The sequence below is a fragment of the Pinus tabuliformis genome, chromosome X, assembly GCF_031772625.1.
Source record: "Pinus tabuliformis cultivar Carrire ecotype Pingquan chromosome X, CPIR1, whole genome shotgun sequence".
Taxonomy (NCBI): Eukaryota; Viridiplantae; Streptophyta; class Pinopsida; order Pinales; family Pinaceae; genus Pinus; species Pinus tabuliformis.
Window position 1 is genome coordinate 1,001,237,375 of NC_142308.1, and position 23,445 is coordinate 1,001,260,819.

Here is a 23,445-nt window from a genome sequence, read left to right on the forward strand (position 1 = left end):
ATATGAAGTAGAATACTGGTTGGGTTATCTCTCTTACAGGTTTGTACTCTTCTTGATATTACAAGTAGGATTCTCTTTTATTTTTTGAATACAATCAACATGGATACCCCATGCTTTCTTTCCAAGAATTAATGTAGTTACCTTCTGCTGTGTGGATATATCAGTCATAAATTTTGATGAGTTTGGTAGAACGAATTTCATTGTGCTACAATTTGTGTTCTTTTGACTTGCTGCATGCTTTCAAAACAACTAATATTCTAGTATAACTACATAGAATATAAATTTTTACATATCATTAAAAAATATTTACTTTCCATTGATAACTAGAAAAATAAAATGAATATATATATATATATATATACACACACATTTAATTTTAGTTCCATTTTTTACAGTTATCAATTATCCTTCTGCCATAAGACACAAACTTTTTCTTTTACTTGCATATTATTAATCATAAATGTAATTCCTTTGCACACCTCCAAATTAATATTTGATACCTATAACAAAAATTATTTAGTTTAGTTTTTCATCTTGAAATCTTATTTTCAAAATGAATCTTAAGATATAAAAAACAAATTATGCTTGTACACCAAGATTTCCACCTATAATAAAAATAGATTATGCATGCAGACTTTGATAGATATAATTAAATACTAAAAATATATCTTCACCTTTGTTCTATCAATTTATAACAAGAAAAGGTGAAAAATCAATGATAACATAGGTGCATAATTTCATCTAACCGTGGTTACTTCTTGGGAACTATTCAGGAAGAGCATCTATTCCACCCCACTATGAAATATGTCCAATAGTACCCCTTGGGATAGGATCATATTGCCGGTGGAAATCCAACCCCCCTTTTGTTCTTAGAAGGTTCATTTTATATATTTTCTTCTTAGCAAATTTTAGCAATGTCCTAGTTTAAGATCTGCCAACCTTTTTTCCTAGGCCTTTTGTTTTAGTTTTTCTTTGAAAAATATACTTTTCTTTTTCTTATTCTTTTTCTTTCAAGCAAGCCTTTTTCTCCTGTTATGCTTTATTCCACCAACTTAATATTTCTCTCCAACTAAGTGATTAACATAAACTTTCTCTCCCATTATGTTAATCTTGTTAATTGTTCTATGCTAGGGATTTTTAGGAGACTTTTAGGGAAGATCCACCATGTCGACTTGGCCACCAATATCTTTTTCCTAAGCTGATAAGAAGTCTCATAACTCTAGTTCTCTTCCCTAAATAATTCCAAGAAATTTATTTACTAACTCAATAATATAATTACATCATGACATAAGTCCATCATGGATTCCCTCACCATTAAATCAAATAATAGTTTAATGTCTCAAATTAGTAATTGTATAAAAACATAGCATTAGGGGTGTTACAAAGTCCTCGTAACCCATATTTGGAGGGAAAAAAAGGAAATAGAAGTCAATCATCAAAGTCAAATTGGTATACTGTTCACAATATTAAATTGATTCTAGGAAAAAACATGCACACTTACTTATGCAGAGGAGATTGTTGCAGTTGGTAGAGGGTGTAAGCGAACTAGCCACAGTAGTCGATAAATTAATCCTCATCTTGTGAACAAAAATAGTGGGGTAAGTAAATAACTTGAGAAGTAACCATCAGCAGGAATGAATATCATCGAAAGAGCTGGACAATTAAATCACTTGTCATGAGAAGAATCCGTTGAAACCCGAGTACCTCAAAGTCATAGAAAATGTGCTAGAAAACTACAAGAATTACAGTGAGTTGCAGAGCTAAACTTCTAGATGGGCGAGTTTTAAATTAACTGAACCATGACATTGTCAGGGAGTGTTACTTACATCAACCAACTCTATGGAGTATAGACCATCGATCTTAGGGTTAGACAGGGAGTCGTTGTTGTCTTTCTGGTCTCAGGATCAGAAGTGCCAAGTGTATGGTTAAGACAAAACTTCCAGAAAGCTCACCCATTACTTGCCACCTAAACCCTGACGAAATGACTTAACTTGAGGAATTGTATATAGCTACAGTGCATGTATATATTGGCGTAAGTCTAATGTTAATGAGTCGGATGAGGAGGTATATAGTTTAATCATAAAGCATGTTATAAATTTGTTTATTTTATAAAGTATTCGCTACATCCTAAGGTGATCAACACCTCAGGAAATCGTGCTATGGTAGTTATGGTGTTATACATTGGAAAAGCTAATTGTAATATTTTGGGAAAAATATGTAAATGTAATATGTTTTAGGTATAATAAATTCAAACAAAATTGTGTTAACTAAAAAAAATTGATGTGAGAGACATGAAAGGATGACTGCGCAGTCTCATTAGGTAATTACCCAAGGTGGTTGAGAGGAAAACTTTGAACAACAAGGCGAGATGGTAGTCCATTAAAGAAAAATTGAAGCTTCAGGAATACTAAGGTTGATCATGGGGCAAAGAAAAACCCTACCCAATTGATGTCCTTAAAAAAAAGGGGTTTCACTGAAAAACAAGGAAACATTAAAAAACACATTTGGAAAAATGAAAATATAGATTTATTTATTGGGATGATAATTTTTTGAGAGAATAAAAAATGTTATTAAAATTGGAATTTCAAAGACCATGGTTGTGTTAAATAAAAGATTAGTGAATGTTGTAGGTTTTACTTGTTTAATTTTAAAAATTTTATTTAAATTCATAAGTATCTATTTTATTTTCTTAATCCATATGATCAACTAATATAACTATTAGGCTTGTCGTTAATAATTCAAGTTTACCTATTTTGTTTATGAATTAGATTTAACATCTAGATTGACCAAAATTTTAGTTCTAATATCAAATATATTAAAATATGATAGTTTCTACGTTACATTATTGAATTGAATTTTCCTAAAAAGTGTTAGGTTGATAGTTTTTTGCATGGATTTAGAAGAATCTAATCATTAAAGCTTCACAGTCTATGAAATATATCTATTCTAGCTATAATCTTTCTAATAATTACATGATATTTTAAAATATTAAATGCTAAACAAGCTGTTATTGAATCAAAATTGAAGATGTGAGTGCCAATTGATTTTTTTTAATTATCATAATCAACAAATATTTCTTTGGAATTCAAATAAAAGTTAAAAAAAAAATTATTTAACAATATTGAAAACAAAATTGTTACATTTATTTTCATAGGTAAGGAAATTTTTTATTATATATTTTATTTTACAGTTTATTATTATTATTATTAATCATTTTTTCTAATATTCACAGTTTTAAGTTATGTTATGTTAATGTAACAGAGGAATAGTTATCCTTCTATTAGTCTTTTTTTATCATTAAAAAACATGGTAAAATTATTTTACATTATTATCTTTTTGTTATGATTTATTAGCACATTTTTTTATGAAATTATGGCTTTTTTGTTATTTAAATTATATCTTTAAATACACCAACCTAGATTGATATTAACTCTAAATCTATCAACTTCCGAGAGGGATAAAATCTATCGAGGTGAAAACATCTTTTATTAGGGAAACACTTGAGGAAAGGTTTGCACCTAGAGAGATTTGATCCCTTTTGGTGTTTGATAGATCTGTAGTTAAGATGGACGAAGGTTGGTTTCAGTCATGTGCGGCCAAAGAAAATCTAATGAACATATGACTGTACAACCACATTTACATTAGTAAATGTGGTTGATATACGCTGAAGGCGTGAAATTATGATTATTATTATAAACTAATATTACTACTATTAATCACTTCACATTACTTAGCATTAACTCAGACGACCGATTGGAGTCGGGATGCGGAAGATGAACCCTAGCTTTACCACCGTCGCTGCCTCACCCTTGACCGTCGTCTGGCCTCTGGTTTGCCATTTCGAAGCTGGAGACGCGTGTTTCAGTCCAGGATTACGGGACTATCATCTCCTTTCTCTTTTTTTTGCTGATACGCAGGTTTTCAATCTCTCTCTGAAAGCTTCCCTAGCCGTCTTTTGCTCTGCTCCCGGAATTGCTTCTGCGAGATCTTGGACCTCGGCTGCCACATCTCTTACCAGCCGCCTCCATCAGAATGCAAACGCAGAGGCCAAGGATGAGCGCGCCGATTATTCTATCGTCATTTCTCTGGCGGAGGCTCTTGGGAAGAAAGTCTCTATTCTGGAAGGCTGCTCATTCCTTCCTTTGCCCTCTCTATCCCCCCAAAACAGCCATTCCTCTGTTCTACATCTTCAGTTTTTTTTACATGTCCTGGATCTACCTGGACGCATTGTCTGGAAGCTCTTCTGGGTGGATCGCTTTGACAGGTTCAATGGTCTTCGGACTCTCTCCTCTTCTCCTCACAAACCCCTACGACAAGTTCAGGGGAAGAAGGCCTTTCAATGCTCCAGCCGACTCTCAACTTGGATCTTCAAAGGAAAGCAGAACCCTGATCCTTCTACCGCATTTCAGATCCAGATCAGGCTTATCTCCAGCAAAACTCAGCTTCATTGGGTGAACTCGTCGGGTTTAGTGCAGAACCTCAAGAATGCTCTGGATCTCAAGTTGGGGATACCCTCTGTAGCTCAACGACTTCTCCATGAAGGTAAACAACTTGAGGATTCTCTCCCTCTGTCTTTCTATAGCATTAAAAGAAATGCATCCATTACTCTTACTCTTCGATTGAGAGGGGGAGCTGTTGGGCAATCCTCCTCTGCTAAGACGTTTTCATATAAAGACGTTGTCCATACTCAGTTGCCTAATTCTTCAACAACAGGCCATCCATTTGAGGCTCCAAAGCCTTTTCTGGTAGACAAATCAGAGGACATCCCTTCCATCAATCTCTCCCATCCTGGGATTGATGATCGCTATCAGCTTTTTGCAGAATCCGCACTTGTATGCAGATTTAATGGGCTATGGCCTCGCACATCAGATATATATCAATGGATCCATACCAATTGGACTAAAAAATGCCAGATATACTTATGTTCAAAAGGATTCTTCATTGTGTCTTTTGACCTAAATGAAGATTACTAGAAGGCCTTAACAGGAGGACCTTGGTTCTGGGGCTCGGCTGGGCTTTTTCTTACTCCTTGGTTTCCAGACTTCGACCCTACTACAGTTGTTATCACCAAAATTCCCATTTGGGTCAGGCTCCCGAACCTTCCAGCGCATCTATGGCATGTCTCTGTCCTCATAGCCATTGCAAACACTTTAGGACGCTATCTGGCTGTAGATTCTACTCGAAAGGCAAATGGGCTCTTCACCTACGATAGAATCTGTGCAGAAATAGATATTAGCAGAGGACTCCCGGATCAGATTAATCTCAAGTATGGAGATTTTCATTGGACTCAAACCTTGTATTATGAGAATACAACCTTCCATTGCCGCCATTTTCATCAAACAGAACACCTCCAAAGCTCCTGTTCCCAGTACCTCGACAAAAAGAAGAATCTGAAACGCAAGCCCAAGTCCAAAAGTTGGAATCCTAGTGTGCCTCCCCCCCTATGGACGATTCAGATTCCTCCAGTTCGGATGAGGAGGAAATTGTAGCAGATGGGCAGAATGTTGAGATTCCGCTGGAATCTCCCTTGGACGATCCGGCAAACCCCTCTGTCTCTCAGATATCTCAGAAACTTTCTCATTTTACTTCGTCCTCAAACTCTGATAAGGGTATTCCGCCGCCAGGGCAGAATAGTCTTCAACTTGTTTCGGCTCAGCCAAACTCCACTGAATGGGTCAGCGTAAGCAAGAAAAAAGGAAACAAAGGTCGTGTGATAGTAACTGCCCCCTCAAGGTAGTTCTCTCTGCTTAATTCTAGTTTTTGTTATTCCATGCTCTCTATAGCCCTCCTGGTTCTTCGCCTCGGAGCAAGGTGGAGCCTCTCTCCTTTGGCTCCCTTGCTTTTCTGCTTCGCTTGCATGCAAGCTTGATTGTACTATACTCTTCTTTTCTTAATAGTTTTAGTCTTTATTCAGAAAAAAGAAAAAAAAAATTACTACTATTAATAATTAATATTATTCATATTCTTAATAAATGATATTATTAATAATTAATATTTTAATTCATTAAATAATGAATTCATTGATTATTAATAATTACTTCATTCATAATTAGAGTAAGTATTATTAATTAATTAAACTCAAGGATTTATATTTAACCCAAGTACTAATATTAAAAAGCAAACATATAACAACCACATTTACTAATTTGATTGTACATGTCAAGCACATACACCTATCATTGTGTATCAATCACATTAGTAAATGTAATTGTGGTTTATATATCTTGGGTTTATAATATTAATCTCTTGGGTTTAATATTATTCGCTTGGGTTTATATTATCAATTCCTTGGATTTATTAATGTAAGTGTTCATATTCTTATGGTTTATAATATAAATTCTTGGGTTTATTCATGCATTGGGTCGATGACATTAATAATCGCTTATGTTTATAATGTTAATCCCAAGGATTTTAAAATTTTTTAGTCAATTATTTTTTATAAAAAGGAATGAATTAATCAATTATTATTATGTATTTTTTCAATATAAATAAATTATTTACTATTCATTCTTTACTATTAATATGTAATTAAATTATTTAATATTATTAAATTATTTAATAATTATTAACAATTATTTAATAGTAATTATTTAATAATTAATAATTTAAATAATAATGTAATTATTTGTCATAATGTGACATTAGACCATGATTGATTATCATATTGACACAACATTTGTCACACTGCGACGTTCAGTCATGGTTGACCATGATTGATATTGTAAACTCGAGGGATAAAAATTATAAACTCAAGATATATAGAAACTGAGATAAATATTATAAACCCTAAAGTAAACATGGTTGACCATGGTTGATTCCCATATTGGGACAATCCTTGTCACAATGCGATGTTCGACCATGGTTGACCATGTAACACCATGATTGATTTTGATATCAAGAAAATCCTTGTTACAATGTGATGTTGGACCATGGTTGACCATGGTTGATTTTCATATTGAGACAATCTTAGTAACAATGCGACATTCGATCATGGTTGACCATGGTTAACTATGATTGACCATGGTTGGCCATGATTTATATTATAAACCCAAGGAAATAATAAACCTAAGGGATTGATCTTATAAGCCCAAGGGAATAATAAACCCAAGGGTCTAATATTAAACCCTTAGGGACTATGAACCCAAGGGAATAATATTAAATGTAAGGGACAAATGTTATAAACCCATGGTAGATAAATCCTAAGATAAATATTATAAACACTAAAATAAAAAATGTTGGCAATGGTTGACCATTGTTGATTTTCATATTCAGACAATCCTTGTCACAATCTGGCGTTCGGCCATGGTTGACCATGCTAAACAATTGATATTTTCCACATCAACACAATCTTTTTGAATGTTCGACCATGGTTGACCATGCTTAACAATCAATGCTTTTCATATTGATGCAATCTTTGTGAATATTCGATCATGGTTGACCATGATTGATCATGATTGGCCATGGATGACCATGTTTTATTTTATAAAATGTGATTGACCATGGTTGATCAAGGCTGACCAAGGTTGACCATGATTGACCATGGTTGATGATGATTATCATATGGATACAATATTTGTAAGTGTGTCATAAATTATAAAGCCAAGGTATAAAACCCTATGATAAATATTATAAAACCTAAAATAAACATGGTTTACCATGGTTGAGTATGGTTGATTTTCATATTGAGACAATCTTCGTCACAATGTGATGCTCAACATTGGTTGAACATGCTTTACAGTTATTTATTTTACTATCGATACAATTTGTCATAATGCAATGTTAGACTATGGTTGACCACAATTGATTTTCATATTGAGATAATCATTTTCACAATGTGACAATTGACCATGGGTGATCATGGTTAGCTATGATTGACCATGGTTGACCATGATTGATATTATAAACCCCAGGTAATAATAAACCAAACTTATTGATATTGTAAACCCAAGCGAATAATAAACCCAAGGGATTAATACTAAAACCCCAAGGGATTATGAAGCTAGGGGAATATATTAAAACCAAGAGATAAATATATTAAACCGAAGGTATATAAACCCTAAGGTAAATATTATAAACCCTAAAAGAAACATCATTGACAATGGTTAACCATGGTTGATTGTCATATTGAGACGATCCTTGTCACAATGCAACATTGGAACATGGTTGACCATGATTGATTTCCATATTGAGGCAATCCTTATCACAATGCGATGTTGGACCATGGTTGACCATGGTCGATTTTCACATTGAGACAATCATAGTCACAATGCAACATTCTATCATGGCTGACCATGGTTGTCTATGATTAACCATGGTTGACCATGATTGATATTATAAACCCAAGGAAATAATAAACCAAAAGCATTGATACTAAAACCCAAAGGGAGTATGAAACCAAGGGAATAATATTAAACCCAAGGGACACAAATTTATAAATCCACAGTATATAACCTACGATAAATATCTTAAACACTAAAATAGATTCTAGATTTTAGACATGGTGGTTCATATCTTCTGAGTTAGTTACCAGAGAACCCACAGTAATAACTATATTTTGTCAATGTTTCAAATCTCAACAAGGATCCATCATCAGGACTATTTTTGGATGTTGATAGTAGAAGAGTTAAATGAAAGTTTTAAATAGTTATGAGGTGAGTTGTTTTGATGAGATGAAGGTGAGTTCTTAATATTTATTATTATCCATATTTTGAGGTTTTTTAAGTTTTTTAATTTAGTTTTTATTGTAATTCTTATAACTTTTTTATTTTATGAAGACTTTTAATTTACAGGTTAATTCATTAAATAAAGGATATTAAAATAATTATTACAAAACTATTTATTATTAAATCTAATTACAAAACTATTCTTTATCTTGATATAAATATAACTAATTCTTCGCATAAATTAATAATAATACTAATAATTAATTAATAGTAATAATTAATAATTAACAATAGTGATACTAATTAATAGTAATAATTTATAATAATATTAATTATTAAGTATTAATTATTAATTATTAGTAATAAATATTATAAATATTAATTCGTATTATTTAATAGTAATAATAATAACAATTAATAGTAATAATTTATAATAATAAATAATCGTAATAATAATTCTTATTAATTAATAGTAATAATAATAAATTCCTCTCGGTGCTTGATAGATCTGGAGTTAAGATGGATCTAGGTTGGTTTAGGTCATGTGCGGCCAAAGAAAATCTAACGAAAATATCATTAATTTCATGAATAATATGTAAATTCATGTAATATTAATATAATCATTTTAAATATGCTAAATACATCTCAGATTAATATGGTCATTTTATTTTTAAATTTTCTTAATTACCTCAGTTTGTTAAGATGATAAATATTGTTAATAAATTTAATGATGAAAAAAAAAGTTTAACTCTAAAGTGACAATGTAATAATGTTAAATGATAGGAAATGTGAATAATAATAATATAATTAATTAAAAATAGTCTTCATTGTGATTAATCTCAAAATAGTTTCTTCTACTATTCCTATTGTCACCCTTGTTACTTGTGTCATCTTTTCATATGAATTGTCTTTTTTTTATATCGACTATATTAAAACGACGGTTAAATCATAAAAAAAAATTAACCGTTAGCTCGAGCAATTGTAGTAAACATGATACTTTGTCTCTCTTTCTCTCCAATATTAATAGCTTGAATTACTATAACAAAAAAATCAATGTACATTGTCAATAATTGTTTGTGCTTACACTAGAATCAATGCACAATGTTAATCCAATGACTTTAAAATTAATGTACCATCATACATCTAATTACATCAAATAAAAAATCTACATCTAGACTAAAATCAATGCATCTAATGAAAGAAATTAAATAAGATTAGAAAACAACATTTACACTAAAATCAATGCATCTAGTGCAAGCAATCAAGTAAGATAAGAAATCAACATTTACACTCAAATCAATGCATCTAGTGCAAGTAAGAAAATAGGATTATAAGCCAACATCTACACTAAAATCAATGCATCTAGTTCAAGTAAGCAAGTAAGATTATAAACCATCTACACTGAAATCAGTGCATCTAGTGCAAGCAATAAAAAAGTGTTAGAAATCACCATATACACTGAAATCAATGCATTTAGTGCAAGCAATCAAATAGGATTTCAAATCATCTACATTGAAATCAATGCATCTAGTTGTAGCAATCAAATATTATTAGAAACCAACATCTTCATTGAAATAATTGCATCTAGTGCAAGAAATCAAATAGGATTAAAAATCACCATCTACACTTAAATCAATGCATTATTGTAAGAAAACAAATAGGATTAGAAATCACGATCTACACTAAAATTAATGCATCTAGTGAAAGAAATATTTGTCCCTCTCCACCCCCTCCATGTATATCTATGTGTCCCTTCATATCTCCTCCTTTGTCTCTCTACCTCAACACCCCAAACACGCAGGATCTCTCACTCCATATCTACCAATCTCTTGGTCCTTCCCTCCCTCTCTTCATCTCTCTCTTCTTCCCCATCTTCACTTTCCATCTATCTCTTTATCTCCATTTATCTCTCTATGTCAGCCCCAAAACATAAACTCACTTTCTCCAATCTATCTATGTATCCCTCCCTCCTCCTCCTCCTCCTCCTCTCTCTCTCTCTCCCCCATTCTCCCTCTCCCCTGCTTTTATCTCTCTTCTATCTTGTTGTCCTTCCTCTCCCTCCATATTCATTATCACTCGGCCCTCTCTCTCTCTCCACCTTTCTCTCTCTATTATGTTCTTCTTACCTCCCTCATCGCCCCCCTCCAACTCCATCTCTCCACTCTCTCAAATCCTCTCTCTCTTCCTTCCTCTCCCACCTCTCTCTCTCTCTCTCTCTCTCTCTCTCTCTCTCTCTCTCTCTCTCTCTCTCCCTCTCTCTCTCTCTCTTTTCCTTCCTCTCTCTTTGTTTCTCTCCCACCTCTCTCTCTCTTTCTCTTCACCCTCCAATTCTGTTACCATATCTCTCCCTCTCTCCTCTCTCCTTCTCTCCCTGATTATCCCCACCTCTCCTTATTTGTCTCTTTATCTCACCCCCAAACGTACATTATCTCTTTCCATCTCTCCGTTGTTAGCCCCTCTCCTTCTCTCTCTCCCCCTCCATCTTTGTGTCTCCCTCTCCCTCTCATACCCTTCTCTACCTCTCTCACTCCTCTCCCTCTCTCACTCCTCTCCCTCTCTCTCTCTCTTCATTCCTCCTCTCCCTTATCCTCCAATTTATCTCCATCTCTCCTTGAGTAAAGTAATTATTCATGACATTCTTGGATCTATACCATTTTACTCTTGTGCCCTTATGTTTTGGCTTCTTTTTCTTGCTCGGAGACAACCTTGAAATCCATCATTTGAATCCAAAAGCCAAAATATGACAAACTCGAGACATATTCATTTATTTAGTGATAATCCTTTTACATAATCCTAACCTCATGAAAAAGCATGCCTTTCACATCATTTCCATGCCATTATTTGGCAAGAGCAATCAATAGTGGGTCATCTAGATCCTTATGTGATAATAGGGCTTCTACTTCAACTTCAACTTCTTTTGAATGAGAGATAATCATTTCCTATGGTATGGATTTTCCTTGTGTCCTTCTACAAAAATTTTCATGATGTCTATAGGTTTATTATATTTAGCTTTTGTTGATTGCATGCTTGACTAAATAGTGACCTATCTAAAGCCTCCTTTGGAGAGGAGAGAGACTAGAAAATATTTTTATATCTAGGGATTTGGATATGATTTAAGGTACCTTGGGGACTCAAATTTCTTCTTCTTTGGGGAAAATTTCCTGAATCAAATAGTTCTTTCTAAGAAGGGTTTACTTCAAATGATTCATTGGTATTCATGGGACAATCATTAAAACCATGCTTATACTGATGACATTGTATGCATCGAAAATGGACCTATTCATAATGAAGATATTTCTTTCGAAAGCTATCCTAAAAGTATATATCTATGGAGGGTGGAAGAGCCTTGGAGATATTCATGTAAATTTAGATTTGTGCATAAGAAGTGCACCTCCATTTCTTGGTAGAATCTGATATTTGATCAAGTTTATGATAACACTGCAAATTCCTTCAAGGGTTTCCTCCTCCCAATATTCCTTGGGAAGAGAAAAGAGGCAAACCAACACCAATGTTGAAAGGAAATCCTTCTTTTCTAGTTTCAATTTCTCCTTCTATAATCACATGAAGAGCCTTGCATTGTTTAAAAAATATGGTCCTCCTTAAACAACCCCTGATCTGTCTTTTAAGATAGGAAAGATGACTGTAGAAAATCCTTTCACACCTAACTTCAATTAATTTTTTCCCTCAGATTCCATTGATTTAAAATCCACCCAATTAAAACCTTTTAAGTTGACCATAATAAAATAAATTTGTAAATAAAAGCATGATACTACATGAATTGGATATATTCCCCGACCTTACTAGATTTAACCTTGTATTTCAGATCTTTCATTCTTTCTGGCTACAATGCAATATATTTCTAGCTTTCTGTGATGCACCCAATGGAGTACTTACTATGAAAACAAAATCCCCACCCTATCTAGCTGCTCTATGGAAATAATTTCAAAGATGAGGAGATTGATGGGGAATACTAATATGTCTATACATATTATAATCTCCCAAAAAAAATAGTAACAGAGGGAGCACAACCAAGTGTTAACATCTATGCAAGAGAAATCCTAGAATTTACCTATCCAAGCCAAAGAAAAATGTGCCTAAAGGCACTCTACAACTCAATATGGAAAACGTGTAGGCGTAATGTAAAAAAGTATGTCAAAATTTTTTAAATGCGACAAAATTTACATAGAAAAAATAAATGTTGCCTTTTTATGTTTTAATTAATATTCGATGTAAATATATGTACATATATATATATGTATATATATATATATATATATATATATATATATATATATATATATATATATATATATATATATATATATATATCTATATATATATATATAGATATAGATATAGATATATATCTATATATATATAAATGTAAAATTTAATGTAAAATGTAAGGGACGGAGCTACCAACTTCATTAAAAGAATAAATTGGTTCTTTTATAATGTAATGTTAAGTCCATACTATTTTTTCTTTAATAGATTATTTCATTCTATATTATTATAGGTATAACAATAAATAATATGGATTACTATTATTCCAGTAAATTATGATAATAATAATCTCCATTATAAGCATTATTATATTCTTGGTCATATGAATGGGAGGAAGGGAGGGAAAAAGGGAAACATAGAGAGAGGGTGAGAGAGGAAGAGAGAAGCAGGGAAAGAGAGATGGAGCTAGAGGAGGAGACATATAAAGGGATGAGAAAATACATATAGGGAGAGAGGGAGTGACAAATGAGAGATGGATCGAGAGTGAGGGAGAGAGAAGAGAAGGAGGGAAGAGAGATATGGGGAGGAGAGGAAGAGAGAGAGGAACATGGATGGAGGTTGGAGAGAGAGGAGAGGGAGAAAGGGAGAGGGAGGGAGATAGTGATAAATCTACAGAGAGAGAGAGAGAGAGAGAGAGAGAGAGAGAGAGATGGGGGAGAGAGAGGGAGGTTGGAGAGAGAGAGAAAAAGGAAGGAAGAGAGAGAGAGGATGGAAGAGAGAGAAAGAGGGAGTGAGGGAGAGAAAGTTGGATTTGGAGGGGGATATAGTGGCAAAGTTGGAGGGTTGAGAGAGGGAGACTGTGCTGGGTGGGGGAACGGGGTCAAAGGAGGGTTAATAGTATACATGGGTTCCTTTCATTGTATTCACTACTTCTCTAGGTAAGTATTCTATATATTATATGTATCCATCTTAGTATTACAATTTTTTTATGCACATGACAATCAAGATTTATAGCACAGCACTTGACAAACAATTCATTGAGGTGGGGTCAAAGGAGGGCATGAGAGAAAGTGAGATAAAGGAGGGGAGATAGAGAGGATGTGAGAGAGCTAAGGAAATATGGAGGGAGAGAGAGAAGAATTTGGAGGGGAGAGAGAGAAATGGAAGAAGAAATAAATAGAGAGAGAAATGTGGAGAGAGGGAGGGAAAGAGTGGAGTGGGAGGTAAGAGGGAGGTAAGGGGAAACATAGGGAGATAAAGGGAAGAAAGAGAGAGGGAATAGAAGAGGGAGGGAGAAGAAGATTGATAGATGTGGAGAGATAGTGTGTATATTGTGGGTTGAGGTAGAGAGACAAATAAGGAGAGATAGAGGGAGAGAGATATATAGATGGAGGCAAGAGAGAGGGAAGAAGAGAGAGACAAAGAGTGGGAGGGGGGCAGAGAGAGAGATCGTGTGTGTTTGGGGGGTGAGATAGAGATGGAAAAAAGGAGATATGGAGGGATATATAGATATAGATGGAATGGAGAGAAAGGAAGGAACTGATAGACATAGGGAGGGAACGAGAGACAGAGAGAAATAGAGAGATATGGGAGAAACAGGTAGGGGAGAGACAATGTTATTCATTGAAATAGATGCATTGATTTTAATGTAAATGTTGATTCATAATCATATTTGATTAATTAGACTAGATGCATTGATTTCAATGTAGTTGTTGACTTCTAGTATTATTTAATTGGTTACAATAGATGCATTGTTTTTAATGAAGATGATTTTGAATCCTATTTGATTTCTTGCACTAGTTACACCGATTTCATTGTAGATGTTGACTTCTATTTCTATTTGAATGCTTTCATTACACGCATTGATTTTAGTAGATGTCAATTCCTAATTTAATGTAACTAAATGTATGACATACATTAATTTCAAATTAATTAGATTAGTAGTGTGCATGATTTCAGTATAAGTACAAAAAAATTTATTGACAACATGCATTGATTTTTGTATTACAATATTTCAACCAAAAATAAAATACTTGAATTTTCATCTTAAATAAAACGTTCACTTAGCTGAAGTGTTTATTTCCTGAAACTGTAAAATATTTGTAGTTGAGTACATTATTATTATTCCCCTTTTCGATCACTCAATATTGTTAGTCAGTTTGCATTCAAGCGATGTAATAGAAAATAACTACTATTGAATCTTACTTGGGGTTTAACACTAATAAATCACAATGGTTGATCTTGGAGAAAGCTACTATTAACATTGGAGAGCAAGAGAGAAAAGGTATAACGCTCACTACAATAGCTTGAATTAAATATTTGAATTGTCTATGATTTCAACCACCCTTCCAATATGATCCATATGAAAAGATGGAGAAACTAACACATGTGACAATAAGAATACTAGGAAAAAATCAGTTTAAGATTGCTTACAATGAAAACTGTTTTCAATTAACTACGTTTATTCACATTTTATATCATTGTCACTTTGTATTCATAATTTTCATTTTTCACCATTCCATGTTTTTATCATTTTAGGTGATTGAGCAAATTTAAAATTAAAATGGACAAATTAACCTCTGAAATATTTAGCATATTTAGCATGGTCGTAGGAGTGAAACTGTCACGCCCCCAAGCCTACAATGGTCTTTCAACCGTGCCGGCGAGGTGCGGCACCACCGAACACTTTCTTTTTAACAATACTCGTGCACATGGACTACGCCTAAATTCACTTTCTCCTACTTAGTTTGTGTTTCGCAACTAAGTATTATTAGTTATCCTTTATATCAATGAACACCCATACTTTATTCATTATCAACAACAATTATAAAAGACGACAACAATTGCACGATATAAAGGGGAGGGGCAACTCCCGAACAAGTCTGCCCAACAATATATATTATAATCAGTCTTTCTTCATAATATAATCGTACAAGTAATGCTTGGCAAGCTCCAAGCCAATACTTAGAATATTTTACAACATAGGAAAATCAACCTTTTACAATAACATGTGCACACCTTGCACAAAGGATGAGTGCCCACCCAGGTCACCAAGACATCCTTGTCAAGTCCAACACAATACCTCAACCGCACATCCAACCCGGGCACGTCTTGCCCAACACCTTCACCTCTCACCGTGAGCGTTTCCACAAGTGCGCATCACCAAGGAGTGCGCATGAGCTATGCACTTAACTCCTTCTAAATCTGCGCACTTTTTATCTCCCTTAGAGCGAAGATCGAATGTTGGAATGATTCGTTGATTGTCCTTTGAACTCCATCGCAATGTGCATATATATGAACCTTAGTGCGTGGGTGGGCTGCCCAGCCGACCGCCCACACACCCCCACATACGCACCCGTTCAGCGTTCCAAAGGTCGGCCTCACCTGCTCGTTGTAAGTCGGCCACCCATCACTGTGAACGCCCTTCGCGTGCATATAAGTCATCGCACTTGCCTTAGTCGTTCCATCTATTGTCGCATTTTTGTCGCACGCAGCTCACCTATCCATCGCACCTCTGCTCGGTGCTCCACCCGCACTTGGTCGTGCACGCCCTCCGTCGCACCGCACAACGCTCACCCCTACACGCGCTCTCAGTCGCCTGGCGCTCGCCCGTCGCATCACAACGAAGGCCTTACATTCTCCTCCACCTGAAGTCGTTGTCATCCTCAACAACATACCGTCCTCCAAGCATCAATATCCATGATGTCGACTCCCCTCACATATGGCAAACATCCCGGCAACATATGTAGGACTCCATCTCCACCATGTCTCATCTTAGCAACCAACTGTCACCAAGATACTCCATACCAATGTATGTCATATATCGGATGTCCATGATCATCGACCACCCTGTCACAATCTCCCCATGCTGCTCTCCACCATGGAAGGTTGATCCCTCCAACTCAAGCTACATGTCCACCGCAACAATGTGTCAACTCCATCATGTCATCACGACCATGTGCAAAACTGCCCATGATATGTCAACAAGTGCTAACACACCTTAACCATGTGCCAACGTCTCATCTCAACAATATGTCATATATCGGAAGTCATCTCAATCCATGATCATCAACCACCATGTCACAATCTCCACATGTTGCTCCATCGTGGAAGGTTGGTCCCTCCATCTCAAGCTACATGCCCATTGCAACATATCGTTTCGACCTCATCATGTGCCGTCCTCATGTGAACCACTGCCATGATACTCCAACAAATGCTAACACATCCCTGTACATTGACGTCCCCCATGAATGAACTAGCTGGTAGCTAATCCAACTGTCACACTCAAACCATGAGAATGCACATCCTCATGCCACCATCAGTTGTTCCTCAAAGCATCCTGTCACATCCTCAACTCGATCAAGAATCCATCTCCATATAAGTGTAAGCCATGCTCAGGTCCATGAAGTAGTCCTCATCTCATCTGCAACATGTTGTCCATGATGTTTGGTGTCAATGTGCTACATGAAATCAGCCACATCTATCCCAACATCATCCATATGTGTATCTCCTCCATATGAAGAGATCATCTCATCAATCTCCAACTCTCGGTATGTCACATCTAAGTCCATGAAGCAACCTCCATCATATCTGCAATGTGCCATCCCTCAAGTCTGCCATAGAAACAAGTATCTACTTGTCTCATCTATCCATGTGCTGCCCATGATCATAGATCAATTAGCTCCCATGTCAAAAGGTAGTTGAGTCTTGGCTCAACTCATGCCCAAGTGTTGCCACCAAGGTATCATCATCATCGTAACTCCATCACTCCAAAGTGTCTCATATCGATCTTCCACATCAAGTCACTCTTTCAAGCCATTCCCATACATGTACTTGAAAGTATGCACCCCATCCTGCATCAAAGTCTCTAACCTCATCTCCTCAATGCATCAAATCCTCTAAGTCCACCATGTATGAAGTCCCTAAAAGTCACAACAATCTCATGTCATCATGAGCTCCATAAGTCATCCCCAACCAACATCCAACAAGCATACAAGTCTCTGCCCAAAGTTCTCTGCAAGATGCCTCAGCTCTCCATGTAGTAGGAATGGTCCATAGTCTTCTCATAACTCCATCCAAGTCCATGGTCTTGTTGCACAAGAGTGTACAACCTCTCCATAGGCTCATAAGTAATAAGTCTCCATGTCACACCAGCAAATCCACTTGCACAACATCCCTGCCTTGGAACTCCTCATTGGATGCCCATAAGTGACACCTCTATAAGTGCTCCCACGTAATGTCCCTGCATAAGACTGCCATGCTCCATGTCTCCAACTTGATGTCCATGACTAAGTTGTCCATGTAGTCCAACCAAGTAGACCCATCACAACAATTGGTCATCCTCATCCAAGCTGCAATCTTTCGCCTAGTGAACTCGGTCACCCAACCATATCATCATGTCATGAGTCCCTCCATCATAGCTCCTCCACCAAAGTGTCCACCAAGACTATCTCTTGGTCTCGACCATGAGAAGTCCACCCAATCATCATCATCATACCTCAAAGGTCAGCCTCACCTGCTCGTTGTAAGTCGGCCACCCATCAGCGTGAACGCCCTTCGCGTGCATATAAGTCATCGCACTTGCCTTAGTCGTTCCATCTATCGTCGCATTTTTGTCGCACGCAGCTCGCCTATCCATCGCACCTCTGCCTGACGCTCCACCTCCACTTGGTCGTGCGCGCCCTTCATCGCACCGCACAACACTCGCCCGTACATGCGCTCTCGGTCGCCTGGCGCTCGCCCGTCGCATCACAACGAAGGCCTTATAGAAACCATCCTAAATCTATCTTAATCCCACATGTTCACAGAGATTATCTCTCGAGGTGCAAACTTTTCATCAAATTCTGAGCTCAACAAATTCTAAGCTCAAAATTTGATCTCTTGATACTTGATATATTTGAGTTTAAGATAAATCTAATTAACATTAACTATAAGTTTTTTTTACTTACGTTAATTCACAATCTTGTATTGTTTAATTTATTTAATAGTGATATGTAAAATTATTATATTTATATTTGTTCACTTTGAAAAATTATATTAAATTATTTTAAAAATTAATATATTTGAAATATAATAAATTAGAAAACAATAATTTTAAATCATATTTATAAATAATTTGTTTCTAATATTTTAATAAAAAAATCATGGAAATGTTGTAATTATTATGCTAAAGGGATACGAAGAAGGCACCATGTAACTAGTTAATTCATTTACTACATTTTTTATTTTCATACCAAGCAATACATTTAAGCGTATTTTATATTTAACTTGTTAATTAATCTTGGTCGTTGAATCTCATGTTATTCTCAGCCAACATTTGCTTAATATTCAACGTAGCTATTTCCTCAAAGTACAAGTCGTACCAACTAATTAGCCACCGCCAAAATCTCATATCTCGCCACGGGTCACAGTAAATGGCGGCGATAGGTACACGACCGAGACAACGTTCCGAAGTTTCATGAATTAAGGAGAGGTGCACCCTGGTACAGCCATGGTGATTATGACATAAAATTACTCGTTTGACTGATTCACCCATTCGGGAGTCGGGACTCGGGGGGGGGGTAAGTTACATGGGAAAAATACTCCCTTATCTCGACTGCTTGAGCGTGATGCCGACCAATGTTGTTATCAGATGGATGGTTTTGCCGGGAACGTTGCATGGGTGGGAAGAGACGTATTCACCATTGAACAATTTTTGGTGGAAAGTTCATCAAGTTCAAGCAAAATATTTTCAGTCAATGTTCCTGATGCGACCATTTCAAATTTGATATAGTCAAATTCATGAAGCCTATCCTGCTTGCTGTTGCATATGGGTTTCCTATGTCATATTGATAAACACGGTATCCCACTTTCATCTTCCTTATATAATGGTATTTGGCGTATGCCAATATACATATTGGGATTTCTGTGGAAGATAATTGAACATTTTGCTTACAGCTGCAAAGGTTAAGCTGTTATTAAAGTCGTTAACTTGCCCAGCCTCTCTTCACTGGTTAAATTGTTATCACTTGAAAACCTAGAAAACAATAAACGATGTTTCGAATCCTACATCACCTGTGTTCAGTACTACAAAGGATGAGGCTGTTCCCTTCATCCTCGACAACTTCGAGCTGCCCTCTTTTGCAGGAAGATTTGACAAAGGCCTCCAGATACGAAAATATACCACTTGCGGCTATGTGGCAAGATATTCAAGGAGCAAACTCGTGGAATGGGTTATTAGATCCCATTAATCCAGTATTCAAAGCTGAGATTCTCAGATATGGTGATTTTGCACAGTTGTGTTATGATGCGTTTGATATTAAACTTTCCACGAATGATCTAGGTCGGTGTAAATACAGCCTTGATAAATTGTTTGAGAGTTGTGAAAGGCCTGCTCATTCCGGAACTTCCTGTAGCGCTGGCTACGAAGTGACCAAGTATTTGTACGTGGAAACTGATGCAGTGGGGAGAGCGGTAGAGCAATCTGTTTGGATTGGCTTCATTGCGGTCTGCACAGACGCTGAAGAGATACGAAGACTAGGGAAGCGAGATATTGTAGTAGCGTGGAGAGGAACTGAAACACGCCAAGAATGGATACATGATGCTAGAGATATTTTAGTTCCTACTCGATTATCTTTTAGTCGTTCCAAGCACAACGTTGTCAAAGCCGGATTTCCAACTACATCTCGTTTGAGGAACAAAGTCATGGGACACCGATTATCAAGTACAGCTAGTTTAAGCGATAAGGGTGTCCGAGTAGAGAAAGGATTTTTAAGCTGCTACATCTCTAAAGGAGAAGATTCAAGATGTGCTAGAGATACTGTTATTTCTGAGATTCTCAGACTGGTGGACAAATTCAAGGATGAAAGTTTGAGCGTAACTTTGACTGGGCAAATCTTGGGAGCTTCCCTGGCAACGTTAAGTTCATATGACATAAAAAAAATTCTCAACTCAAACTTTCCGGAACGGCCCTTACCTGTGACTGCGTTTACGTTCACGAGTCCACGCGTAGGGAATAGAGCATTTGCCATGTGGACGGAGGAGCTGGGAGTGAAAGTGTTGCGGTTGGTGAATAAGAGGGATGTTGTTCCCAAAGTTCCTGGATTTGTTTTCAACGAGAATTCATGGCGATGGTTAACAAAACTGTTGGATTGGCTTCCCTTGACATATTTTCACGTGGGTGTAAATATTGTTTTGGACAACAATGACATCCGAAATCTTGATCCTGCTTACACCCACAATTTAGTCGTTTATCGTCGTCTGATTGAAGGCTATGTCGGAGTGGGTAGACCTTTCAAATCTTTGGGGCGGAAAGGGCCTGCTCCACTTGCTGCGGCCTATTAATTGAAGATCAGATTCATAAATCTGCACAAGAAAAAGAAAATGTAAGATGACGGACTGAAACAGAGCTTCTGTCATTATCACCATGACCTTGTTGTGAGCGAGTCAAGCGATCGGAACACAAAAACTTGGTATAGGATCAAACTAGTTAGATGACTCTGTAACCTAGTCTCTATTGTTATGATAGGTATTGTTATGATAGCTTTTGTAAGAGACCTAACGCGTATCTAACAGACTTGTTAGGAAGGTCGATTGCTGTCACACCCACATATACATATACATAAAATAGTAAAAAAAAATTAAAAATGGCATGTATGGTAACTCTACTATATCATATGAGTTTGCCCCCCCTAACCCTTACCTTACTGTATGTTAGCTGCGTTAATTTATATGTTGCATGGTGAATATAATTATGGTTTGAACATATGATTTTGATTTCAACCCTAAGCTCATCAGCCCTTCAGTACATGGCATGTATTAAATTGGCGCGGTGATTCTTGGTCCGACCGCAGCCTCTGCCGGCGTCGAGTCATTGGTTGCCTTTATGGTTCATGTCCACACTTTGGCAGGTGGCATGGCTTACCCACTTGGCCATGTGACACCTCGGGTTTCGACTTCTCGACCTTCCCGTTCCAGCTTCCCACGCTGCATCAACGGCCGAGATCCATTCCTCAGATCGAAGGGCTGGGGTGAGTTCAAGGGTTTTAGGTTATTACTTAAGCCCGCGGAAGCAAGCCTGGGGTTCATTTGCTCCATAAGGCCTGCTCGACCCCTCTCTGGTTCTCAGACACCGGTCCGAATCCACCAGCGCTTTCCTCAAATCCAGTTGACGTCCCTAAGGCCGTGGGTTTTCCCATCGAGAGCTTGCATAGGTAATGCGTTTCCATTGCTCGCATGATTCTTCTGCTTTTACCTCTGTCTTTCGCGCTCACATTTAAGATTGTTCGCCCGTCAAGAGCTCATACTAACTTTGGTTTTCCTAGCTGGAAGTGTTTGCAGATGGGCTCGCTACAAGCCCCTTTCCCGACGGCGGAAGGTTAACCTCGGCGCCTCAGCTCTCTCGGCAATTTACAGGTAAGAGGTTACTTCTTGTTTCTTTTTTTTTTCTCCTGGGTGCGAGAGCTCTAAGCTCCTTCGGCCATAATGTATCAACATTTGTGATTATTGCAATCTATTTCCTGATGCTGGTTTTCTCTCGTTTTCGCCCGGATGAGGTGTTTCCCGAGGGGATCCTCACGGCTTCTGTGTATTTTAATCTCAGGGTTATATCCACGACCTGCTCTGGTGAGATATGATACACAACAAATCTTCTGTGTTAAATTTCATTCAGCGGTGAATTTGCTTTGGGCATTTCTACCCTTTCGGGATATTTGGGCTTAAATGCCTCTGTGTATATTTTTTAATGGCAGACTGTACATGAACTGGCTGTAATGCCAAACTTGTTGGTTAGCGCTTTTCTCAAGTCGGACCAGTCTATATATTTTTGTCTTCTATTATATACAAAGGTTTACATTTTCAAGGTTATATTATCCGAGTTCTATTCTAATATTTGCATTCGATGTTTGTTGTTCTATCTAAGCCCCCTTCTGGGTTGCTTGCGTTTTGAACACTATTAATATGATTCACTATTGTCATTGCTCGTTAATGGTTATCGCCTCCGAATGTGGTTAAGCTTGCCCGTTTCTGTGACGACAGGGTTCTTTCAAGTTTACGTATATTTGTTAACAGTTTAGCTGTAAATGGTACCATTGTCTCCGTGTATCTATGTCATAGAATAGTTATGTTATTTGGTCCTCGGCTCGGTCTATACAATAGCACCATATTTCTTTTCTTTGCTTTGTAGAAATTGTGTTATAACACAAGCAGGAAGTTTTACATTGAGGCATGCACAGGTACTTTGTTGTTGTTATGGGTCACTTCGGAGGAATTCCACGCAGCCGTGCTTACCGCTGCGGTTGCGCATCCCCCGAGTTGAGTTAACCCTAGCATGGATACTGATCAATGCCCTGTTTCTTTCTGTATTCGTTTGATTCCTCTATTGGTTATAAGCTTTGAGTATTACTATTAACGGCAATGGTTGTATCTGGTTTATCGTATGGACCCACCATTTCTTGCAATCGCAGAGTTTGTTTCTTTCCCTAAAGTAATGTGTAAAATTTCCGAGTTTTCAACAGTCTCTTACATTTTAAGATTTGTTTATCTCCTTTCTGTCGGAGTTCAAAGGGAAAGGTTTACGGCC

General features: G+C 36.6%; 1 protein-coding gene across 1 annotated transcript; it reads left to right on the forward strand.

The window, feature by feature from the left end:
• Positions 1 to 19,961: 19,961 nt before the first annotated feature.
• LOC149143108 (phospholipase A1-Igamma1, chloroplastic-like) lies at positions 19,962 to 21,209 on the forward strand. The gene has a single exon (XM_089451679.1). It carries the CDS (start codon positions 19,962 to 19,964, stop codon positions 21,207 to 21,209), a length of 1,248 nt encoding a protein of 415 aa, XP_089307805.1.
• Positions 21,210 to 23,445: the final 2,236 nt, after the last annotated feature.

What these genes read in the sequence shown, in the direction of transcription:
- LOC149143108 (XM_089451679.1), top strand. Translation starts at nt 19,962, where the DNA reads ATGAGGCTGTTCCCTTCATCCTCGACAACTTCGAGCTGCCCTCTTTTG.